Source organism: Pteropus vampyrus, unplaced genomic scaffold (assembly GCF_000151845.1).
Source record: "Pteropus vampyrus isolate Shadow unplaced genomic scaffold, Pvam_2.0 Scaffold647, whole genome shotgun sequence".
Taxonomy (NCBI): domain Eukaryota; kingdom Metazoa; phylum Chordata; class Mammalia; order Chiroptera; family Pteropodidae; genus Pteropus; species Pteropus vampyrus.
The window spans coordinates 13,362-24,257 of NW_011889428.1; the positions used below are offsets into that span (position 1 = coordinate 13,362).

The 10,896-nt window shown below is 55.7% G+C and overlaps 1 protein-coding gene across 1 annotated transcript in view; it reads right to left on the bottom strand.

Moving 5' to 3' along the window:
• The window catches only part of LOC105308971 (F-box-like/WD repeat-containing protein TBL1XR1), a gene marked incomplete at its 3' end in the record, with an annotated part of 49,641 nt that overhangs the window by 11,581 nt on the left and 27,164 nt on the right, over nt 1-10,896 (bottom strand). Inside the window, exons 3-10 of the mRNA XM_023525921.1 lie at nt 9,152-9,341; nt 8,571-8,712; nt 7,831-7,894; nt 7,614-7,711; nt 6,081-6,141; nt 3,021-3,142; nt 584-658; nt 63-190 (exon numbers count right to left, since the gene is read on the bottom strand). Of these exons, the coding sequence (XP_023381689.1) occupies nt 63-190; nt 584-658; nt 3,021-3,142; nt 6,081-6,141; nt 7,614-7,711; nt 7,831-7,894; nt 8,571-8,712; nt 9,152-9,341 (880 nt within the window). The remainder of the gene's footprint in view (nt 1-62; nt 191-583; nt 659-3,020; nt 3,143-6,080; nt 6,142-7,613; nt 7,712-7,830; nt 7,895-8,570; nt 8,713-9,151; nt 9,342-10,896) is intronic.

Consider the following 10,896-nt stretch of genomic DNA (forward strand, 5'->3'; position numbering starts at 1 on the left):
CCGTCCCCCTTGGAGATGAGTAACTGGTCTGGCCACGGGGAGCCGGGCCGTGTTCCCTTTACCTTGCGAGCATGATGCTGGAGTTGGGGTTGGTGGTGGCCGGCCCGGTGGGACTCCACTTTATGGTGTAGATCTCTTTGCTGTGAGCCTGAAGGTCGTGGACACACGTATCCTGCTTCATACTCCAGATCTGGAGAACACACAGATGGGACAGTGTCAGCAAACGCTGTTTCGCCGGCCGGGAGACGTGTGACACCGGTCACTCTGGCGGCGTCCATGACGTTTCTGGCTCACTGCCCGGCGGGGCGTATGGCTGGCCCATCGGCCGGTCACTGGCCAGGCAGAGGGGTGGGGCAAAATGTTAGAGGCGCCGGGGACATACACGGGGAAGGGAAGGGTCCTCGGCCGATCAACAGGAGTTAAACGGTGACAGCGACTCCTCGAGGCACCGACGGGGACAATGACAGGGGCAGGAGGCTGCTCGTGACTCACGAGCCAGCCCGAGCGGCAGCGAACGCACGACCTGCAGTGCATACAGCAGCTGGTCTGGGATCACACGGCCCACTCGTCCACACCACGTTACCTTCAGCGTCATGTCGTCGGAGCAGGAGGCCAGCAACATTCCGGAAGGGTCCCATTTAATCGCGTTGACCTCGTTCTGAAAGGAAGCAAAAAGCGTGTAGGTACCACGACTGCCCAGCAGGGGGCAGGAGCGTGCTGCCGTCCAGCCGAGTCCACCCCGCTCAGCCTGGACACAAACGACCTTCGCCCCAGGGCCCCGTCTTTTTTCCTCCTCACTCTGCCTTTCGCACGTACATGAAACCACAGGCACATACCCTAGAAAACCAGCCACCCTCATCCACAGAAGAATCAAGAATCATCTAAGAATCAAAGACAAACCACAGGCAGGAAAGCAGCCACGTGCATTTACCCAAACACGCAAACACACGCGGACCAGCACGGGGGAGGCAAATGTGAACGGGAACCTGAGGAGCGGAATTCTTAGTGGAGACGAGGGTGGGGTGTGGAGGGGGGGGTGGGAGCTCGAAATCCACAGTAAACAGCCAAGTAAACAAAAATGCTGCGAAGCTCCAGGTAGCAGCAACAGGCAGCCTCCCAGGTCTGGGGCGCCAGGTGACACCAACCCTAAGTCCCGGAGGACAAAGAGCAACAGCCCGTGGGTGAAGGGGCCACCTGTGTACGAAAGAGGCGCGGTCAGCAGGCGAGGGCGGTGTGCTGGGTATGGCGAGCCCAGAAGCACGGTGACGAGGTGGTGGCTTTGGAGGCTGCTTAAAGGGCTTCCTTGTAGGGTCGCATTTGCCCAGGACGGTCCCTACCCACGCCGTGGTTTTGGCCAAACAATGAACTGATGATTTCACACTCGTAATTAATTTCACACCCCACGTGTGCTGGCATTTGAATGCTAAGTTTTATGGTCGTGCTCCTTGCTGAGGACACTGAGTCTGAAGGGTGTGAAGCGAGGAAGTGGCAAGGCCTCGTCTGTGTTCCATGTGGCAGAAACCGCGGATGGCCTACAGCGGGGAAGCCCGGAGGCCAAGGAACAGGCCACCGGCGAGTCACGGCATGGCGAAGGGGCTGGACCGGAAAGAGGGGAGTGTGTGTGAGTGCGTGCGCACACACGTGCATGACAAAGAGTGTCCAGGACGACACCAAGAAAACGTGGGCCTGATGACAGCTGCTGATCCAGGGACAAGGCTTAGCCAGGACACCGGCAGCCTGGGTGGCTCTGACGGCAACTGTACAAGCCACGGACAGAAGTCGTAGGGCCCGGAAAGGCAAAGACGCTCCCCATGGACTGTCCCCAGTCAAGTCACCTTTAATCTTCCAGGGGGGAACAAATTCCTTCCTGAGAGTTGAGCTTTCTCTCCCTCCCTCTGCAGCCTGAGTCCCAATCCCCAGAAAGCATCCCAGAAACAGCTCACAGGTCCTGGGAAAACAGACTCAACCACGTTTAGCTGGTGTCTGGGGCACGATGCTGAGCTACGATAAGACCCACTTAAAGAGCCAAGAGGTGTGACAGACGCAACGTCGCGAACGAGACAGCCGCAGGTGGCAAAGACCTCCAAAGTAAACTTATTTCTCCAGGGTGACAGGAAAAATAAGTTTACACCAAAAAGAAAGAACACGAGGGTCAGCTGACAGCCACGACGAGATGCTAACAGGACAACTGATGTCCGTGATTGAAAAGCACCTTCTTTCAGAAGCAGGGACCCATGGGGACAGAAGCTGGAAAAGCTGAGTACCCGGGAAACAAGCAAGTGCCGAGGACAACGAAATTTATGTCAGCTGTTAGCAGCAAGGGACGTCGTAAGACAGCTGAGCTGCGGGGGAGCATGGCAGGTACGAGGCGCTCAAAGCAGCAGGTCATTCAAGGGTGCTGGGTTACAGGGGGGTTTGGACACTATGGGACCCTACAGGATCTGTCCCAGAAAGGCTATGAAGAGCCTCACGTGCCACACAAACGAATCCGACGAGAAGCCAGCAAACGGTGGCACGGTGACATCTCCCACCAAATTTAGGAAAACTGGCTCACTTCTACGACCGCTGTTCAGGCTCATCGGGCTTATTTCTGCACTGTCTGAGCTGCTGTTAAACCCGCCCATTAAGATGTTCGTTTCAGACATTATACGTGTCAGTTCTTGGATTTCTATTTGACTCTTTTTTAAAAATAGTCTTTCTTTCTCTGCTGACATTTCCCGTCTATTCACTCATTGCAAGCATCTTTTCTTTTACGTCCTCATGCATCTGCATAACAGCTAATTCTTTCCAGCAAAATCCGACACCGGGCTCATCTCGGGGTCCCCTTTTTCTCCACCGCCTGCCTGTAACTGGGTTCCTCCAACCACCTGAGCTACTACCCAACAGCTCAAGCGGCAAAGGGCTGCAGAAAAACAGCTGTCTTCATAGCATCTTTTAATCCTCGGCACCAAGAGGAGATGGCTCCCACCTCCCAGCACATTCTCGTGACCGTGAGTCCCCTGAACGCAAGTCACACTTACTGTGTGTCCCTGGAAGGTTTTGACTGGGCGGTCACAGCCGAGTCTGCAGACGTGGATACACATGTCTGTGCTGCAGGAGGCAAACGTAGTGTTGTTCTGCCAGTCCACATCGAGGGCCGGGGCTGTGGGGTGGGGACAGACGGACATCGGCCTTTACGAGTCGTGCACGGAGCTCGACTGACTCAGAACGATGAAAAGCAGAGTCAAGAAGCCTCAGCTACCAACGTGATTGAAAAAAACATTCCCAGTGCGAACGTAGCCTCTTTCCCTCGTAAGACCTTAAAGATGCCCCCTTTCACGTGTGGAGGGATGAGCAGACGCTCCGGAGAGAGGCCCTGTGACGCTTCACGGGCTCTGGGCAGCCAGAGTCCCTCATTCCCCTGGCACCGGTGACGAGGAAGGTGAGACGCACATGCTGCCTGCCCCTGGCACCTTGCCACTTGCAGCAACGTCCCGTGGTGGGCTGACTCGACTCGTCACAGACGGGGAGTAGAAATAAGGAGAGTTTACATCCCCTATTCCAGATGCCCCAGTTTAAAAAATCCCCCGCAACACGTTAACGCATCCCACCAGCTACAAGATGATCTGAGTGGAGAAGAACCCCTTTGGGGACACGATGGGGCTTTGGGTTCAACACCCCCTGACCTTCTCCGGCCCACGTAACCGTGTCTCACGTGTGTTTCGTAAAGGCAGGCTGGCACTGCACTGGGCTAAGAATCCGCTTCCTCGAGATATGCTAGGGTTTGCCCCCTTCGGTCTGTCAATTAGAGGCGCCGCCCTGCCCGTGCCTGCCTCGCACAGGTGGGTCGCCGCAGGGGTGGACCCCACCGGCCTCTACGTCGAGCTCAATGCCCAACACCCCAGAACGAAACAGAAAAAGCAAATGACACCCAGAACTCCCTGACTCAGCAGTGGCATCTGGGCCCGGCTTGGGGCAGCAGAATTACGGGGGGGGGGGAGGCTCTCTTAGTACAGAAGTGTGCGGTGTGTGGCTGTCTCGGGCCAGGGTGCAGAGCCCTCCCACAGAGCTCTGTCACGCTCTGGAAAACATCATAATCTGCCCCCACGGCATGAGGAATGGAAGGCTACCACACCTCCTCGCTCCTGACTTAGCATCGCACGGTCTAGAGCACAGACGTCTGGCATGGAGATGACAGACACAGGTCGAAATTCGTGGACTGGGTCACCAGGGGAGGGCGGGGTGACAGAAATGTTCCAGAACTAGATAGTGGTTCCAGCCGCACACAACTGACCTGTGCTTTCCACGGACATTCAAACACATAACACACGCACACTCACGTGCTATCATACCTGCGCACACAAGATCACACCCTCGCACACCCGCTCACACTCACGCACACCCACTCACACCCTTGCATGCCTGTGCACGCTCTCACACACCCGCTCACACCCACATGCATTAGCGCAACATATGGTTAAACTTGCGCTCACACCCATGCACACCCGCTCACGCTCTCGTACACCCGCTCAAGCTCTTGCACAGCCACTCACGCTCTCGCACGGCCGCTCACGCTCTCGCACACCCACTCACGCTTTCGCACACCCGCTCACGCTCTCGTACACCCGCTCACGCTCACACAAATGCTGACATTTCCACACGCTAGCTCACACACGTACGCACTCACACACAAGCACACACGCAGGCTGGCATCCGAGCTGCCTGCACTGGGAGCTGTGCCCACTTTCTCATGGGGAAATACACTTTGTGACACGTTCAGCCATTTCCAAGTTGTCAGTAGTGTCAGATAAAAGTCCCTGGCAGCCCTGAGAGATGGGCGTGGACCCCAAGATGAGACTGCACGGAGGAGGCTGGGGCTCCCTCGGCCTGTGAGATGCCTTGATCCCTGCTGAAGACCTGTGCATAGTGATGAACGTCGGTGTCTCTGCACGAGACAGAGTCGTGGCAAGGCCTCATCAGGCCTGCCTTGCATCGGCTCCCTGTAGGACCCACGGCTCCTGCTTGGAGCCCTTGCTGCAGACTGTGGGGTCAGCCCTCCCGTTCGACCGGCACCAGGCACCCCAAACTACCTCTCAGGAAAGACACTCTGTCCCTTCAGACACAGCGCCCCAGGAATGTGGGACAGAACAGCGAACGGTCACCCCCCACACTTAGTGACTCTCCCTCAAGGGACACGCTTCCTGTGAAGGGAGTGGTCTCTCCTCCCTGGAGTCAACTCTAAGGCGGCTTGTTCTAACCATGTATCCACCTGGGGGTGCCCGAGTTCCACAGAGCATGACGCCTCAGCTCATTCCAGGGAATCTGGAAAACTGGCATCTCGAGACCCTGGCTGCCCACGTGGCCTGGTGTGGCCCCAACACACGATGGGACACGGTAAGGTCTGCAGCAGCTACACATCCGGCAGGAAAACGTGCCACCGCAGGGCTGACCCTGCCCCGTGCAGGAGGGCCTGCTGGCGATGCTGGGAATTTGGATTTCTAGAAGGTTCTCTCCACTCTCTAACTCATTAAGAACAGCTGCTTTCCTTCCAGGGGTCTGCGGCTTGGGTGCGAACCAGGCCAAGGGCACGTGTGGGACCAGAGCGTGTGATGACCTTCCGTGCCTGACCACCCCCGTCGTGAGTCGTCACTACTTTCTTCTGGGGGAGCCCAGTCCGCCCCGTGGGACTCCCGTAGAGACGCTGGATTCCAACCTCTCTACCGTTCCCTTTCTCGATTTTGCTGTGTCCTTTTCACTGTGATAAACCTTAGCTGTGAATCCGACTATCTGCTGAATCCCGGGACTTTCTCAGAGCAAATGGCCGGATCTGGGCATGGTCTCGGGGACCCCCCAACACAGCACCCTCGCGACGGTGGAGAAAGGAGATCACGCTGGTGCGGTGGCGGGGTCACTGTGACGTCTTTAAACTTTTGATGCTCGGACATTTGCGTCTTACGAACCTCGAGAACAGTGCTCAGTACAAACCCGGTGTCTTTACCCAGGCGCCTTCCTCCCCAGCCCCCCCCATCACTTCACGGGCCGTTTTACAGGACGCCGGATTCCTGATTTCAAATCACGAAACACGAAAACGGAAAACTCACCAGAATGAAACGGAAACTGTTGTTTGGCTTCGCCCGTGTGGGCATCCCAGATGATCGTGGTCTGTGCTCGGCCAACAGAAACGAAAAGTTAGTGGCTGCTCTCCTCGCCGACATTTCCCCCAGAACCCTGCATCCTAACGAGAAAAGACGGTGGGCTCCTCCCCCCCGAAACCCTCACCGTCCAAGAGAGACAGAGCAGGGCCCCATGGGAGGATTTTAGTTGCTGTGTCGCTCCGGTGTGGCCAGAACGTGACCGTTTCGACACGGAAGCTCTCGTGTAAAGAAGAAGGGGTCCTAAGTTGTGTGGACTGTAGAAAATTATTAGAGCAGACGCTCGGAGTACGGAGCCTTCTCTACGTCTCAGGTCACCAATGAATGGCTTCTGTCTGTCTGTCTGGTGGAGGCACTTAAATTGCGCACTCACAGACAAATCTGGCACTGCGGATAATACATCCAGTCTTTTACGTGTGTCGATGCAATTTCATATCTACGTCAATCATCATATCCGTCTGTTCGTGTTTACGTTAAAAATACACAGTGGGCAAAGGAAAACGTCAGAAATCACGATCGGTCATTTTGTTGATGTTGACGTTAAACAGACAGACACACTGGGCAAGAGAAAACATCCATTTCACAAAAGGCCTTAAGAACCTGAGATATATAATTCAGCCACTGCAGATTCAGCATTCCCTGAAGTTCAAGACCAGCATCCCTGGAAATTACGTTTCCTCCCTGGGTATGACTTTCAGAAACGTTATTATTGCTGCCGTGGCTGACTAATAATGGCAGCTAGACTCGAAGACTAACGGACCTGCAAATGTCCATTGCCGCCGCCCACACGGCTCATTATCTGCTAGAGTGAAAACTGATGAACTTGGACCCGTCACACCCTTGCCTGCCTCCGACCTCAAAGCATCGAACAGGCCAACTCAGTGGGCAACGTGTTCATTAACGGTTAGTGATCGTGCATTTGTGTGGATTATTCTGATGAGTCACTCATCGGGATCGATGAGCACCTACAGACAAGACAAAGTGCTGTTGTGGGCTTAATCACTGACTTAGAGCATCTTGGGGGAAAATTCGGTGGTATTTTTGTGAGAACCTCTACGGTGTCAACCACAGCATCTCAGCTTTTTATGTATTCAGTATTAAGCTGCCGAGTCTAAATGTTGGCTTAAAAAACAGAGAGACGAAGTTGAATGATCTGCAGACCTAGAGGGTTATCTATGTGCACACATTTTTTTGCAAGGGGCCAGAGAGCAAATCTTTTGCCTTTGAGGGCCATCCCTGAACCATGTGCGTCACATAAACGGGGGCAAGCTTTGCACGAAGGTCTGTAAAGTAGTATAATATATTAAGAGACGATGTGTTATCAATGAAAGCTAAGATCAGAACCCCCAAAACCAGATGTTCTCTTGATTTCTTAAGGGAAAGCATAACGCCTTAGCATTCGAAGAAACTACAACGTTATCTAAAGGTGACACATAAACAAACATCCATCGATGAAAGAAGCTGGGTGAAGCTCATACTCACTTTGTCTACACCGGCGCTGAGAATGTAATTACCCTTTTTGTTCCATTTTAAGGCAAAAATGGGGCCTTTATGTTGGCCTAGGGTGCTGGCCAGGTTACCTGCGGTACGAAGAAACAAACAGCAAGCACGTCAAGTTCAAAGTCATGCTCTGTCCGCTCCGTGATCACACAGCGGGGCGCCCCCCTCGCCACCCCAACACGCGGGAGGCGCGACTCACCATCTTCCGTCCATATTCTTGCAAAACCATCATAGGAACCTGTAGCCAACAGTGTCCCATCGCTCTGTGGGCCAGAGAGAGACAGAGAGCAACAGAAGCAGCTTAGTAGGGCCGTGGTGACAACGCCCAGAACCGTGTCGCCTGACCCCCGGGCTGGAACGCTCGCGGTCAACCACGGGGTCTCAGAGAGGAGACTCGATCGGTCCCACTCGGCCACCTTCACTCACACTCCTCCGAAATGACAACGGGAGGCCTCGCACCCGGGCAGGCGGGGGAGCAAGGGCAACACGTCGCAACGGTGCAGCCCGCTGACGTCATTAGGAGGAATATGATACGCAAAGCTAAAATGGGACGCTGAGACTTTAGTGAGCTTCTAACACTACGTCCGCACATGGGAGAGTCTGTCATGAAATGGCAGCAGGCAGAGGAACAGCACACTGACCGAGACAGAAAGTCCAAAGCGGTCCCAGTACGCCGCGTCCCGCGTGTAAACGCACGTGACATCCGCCACGGAATCATCCAGGTGGAACGCCACCTGTGCTAGGCCGCACGTCGCCTCTCCCCGGCGGAGCAGGCTCCCTCCCCGAAAACCCGGCCTCATCTCGCAGACGCGGGATCACGCCGGGAAGGACCCCCAGCCGGCCGTCCACCCGATGCGCAGCCCGACACGGGCGCCCCTCGCCCAGGTGACAGGCGGGTTTTCCAGGCGGCGAGGCGCCTGGCAGGCGGCGCACGCTTACGTTCCAGTCCAGCGAGGTGACGTCTTTGTTACTGGGGACGTCGTGCCCCCCTTCCCGTATACAGTGCCTCAGCACGAGCTGCGTGGAGCCGCCGTTGCTGTTTTCGTTGAGGTTCCATATCCTCGCGGTGGAATCTCCCGATCTGGGGAAGAGAATCGCACGCACATTCGGCCTTGCGTTCGAGGCGTCGGAGCCCCGCGCCCGGCTCGGCCGAGCTCCTTCGCAGGCGGCTGTCCCCCTTCCTGATGCCCCTCACGCACATTGTTTTTCCCCCACTCTCTCCATCTTTGTGCGCCGGGCCACTTGACTGTTTTATTTTCCCAGGTGCCATGCCCCCTTTTGAAACATTTTCATTTTTTCCAGCGACAGGTGACATACAGTATTACATGAGCTTCGGGCGTGCGGCGAGGCATTTTAAATGTCTGCGGGCGACCCCACGCCACCGGGAAACCGGCCTGCAACGAGGACGGCCCCACGGGCGGAGAGGAGGGATGTGTGTGTCCCATGACATGGAGCCGCGGGGACCTCGCGTGCACCTCGCACGGGGCGGGGGGGGGGGTCCCCCAGCCTGCCGTCCTTACCCGGAAGCCAGCAGATCACTGACAGGGTTCCAGGCACAGATGAACACCTCGGACTCGTGGCCCCGGAGGACGGTGGCCTTGCTGGGCGGAATCTCAACGTCCCCGTCTATGTCCATTGGTTTCGAATGATTATCTGCAGCACGGAAACAAGGAAGGACCTGTGGCTGACCGATGCAGGGGGGACCCGGTGCTCAGGCATTTTCCCTCTTAGAAACTCCTCACCGTGTGATTGAAACCCGTCATCTTACCTCTGGGATCACAGTAAATCACGGCTTTTGTGAAATTTAACTAAATATGTCACGTTTACTTTGACGGTTTCTGAATTCGACAGAGGAATAAAAAAGTTACTTAATCTTTATAAGCAGGGCCAGGCTCATGTCTGCCAACCATCAGAACAAGAGCGGACACAGGTGACAGCCACCACCTGGCCCCTGAGCAGAGCTGGAGGTTCCCGTTCCCTTGGTGGAACGAGAGGCTTTTTGTGGGAGCACTTTTCTGAGGTGTCACCTCTTTATCTGGGACGCTCCCATCACTGTCAGAATGTCCGCCACCCCACCCCTGCCTCCAAACAGCCTCATATTCTTGGGATTCGAAGGCCATTTTTTATTGGAGCCACTTTTGTCTGCGACTTCCCAAGCAGGACCCCCGTGGGGGTGCCAGGGAGGAGATGCTGGCTCTCCGAGTGTGACACGTAGCCCCTAGGCACCCCTGTAAGGCGTGCTGGCTGCGTGTCCCGAGCTGCTGGCACTCATGAGGGTACACCCCCTCCTCTACATGACTACCTCCCTTCACTTTCTTAAGATTCAAAAGAAATCCGTACAACTCGAAAGTTTGCAAAGTTCCTGTCCTGACAGACACAGACTTCTTCAAGTTCACCAATTACAGACTGCTTTCTGTGACAGACGATTAGGAAAACAATGATGTTTATTTTTTTTCCTGTTTAATTTGGAAAACTCGAGGGTGGTACCCCACGTGTGAGGACAGCCAATAAACCACCTGTGTGTGGTCCAACACATGCATTTTCTTTTTCCCGCCCACCATCCTGGATTTGGAGCCGCTGGTGGGAAGCCTTTTCATTGTCCTAGACACGGCTTTTACGTCACCGTCCTGTCACTGATCCGCATCGCTGCCTACATAGGGTTTCCACCCCATACTAGATCTGACTCTGCAGCCAGAGAGAGTCGCAGAATTCATCAGCATGTGCCTGAGCGTCACAGCCTGCCACAGGGCCGGGCTGCGGGCTGCGGCCTCATCTGAGGTGGCCGGCCAGCTCCAAGGGAGGGAAGCCACGTGTGACGTGTCAACGCCACGCCCACCTCGAGCCTCGGGGACACCTGGGGCTGCACGGCTATTCGGACGGACATACTTTTCAAATACGGGAAAACACGCACATGCATGCACAGGTGCACACAGGCACACGCACACTCACACGCACACGTGTGCATAACGCACAGGCACACACGCACACGCACGCTTTGAGATTTGAACTTAGAGCCCGAAGCAGTCTGCCTGAATCCATAAGCAGCACGTGAAAGCGGACTCGGGCTCTCTGGGTAAAGGTTCGGGCCGTCTGACTTAACTGTCACGTACTTTTGGGCAATTGCCTACCGTTCACCAACCACCCGAACACCAAGTGAGACGGTGCCAGCTGCCTGGGGCCGCTCGGTAGCCGAGGGCGACCGCTGTGCCGGGGTCGGGCTGAGCGCCCTCGGCCCGGAAGGCCGGGTGATGACAGCCGGGCCTCC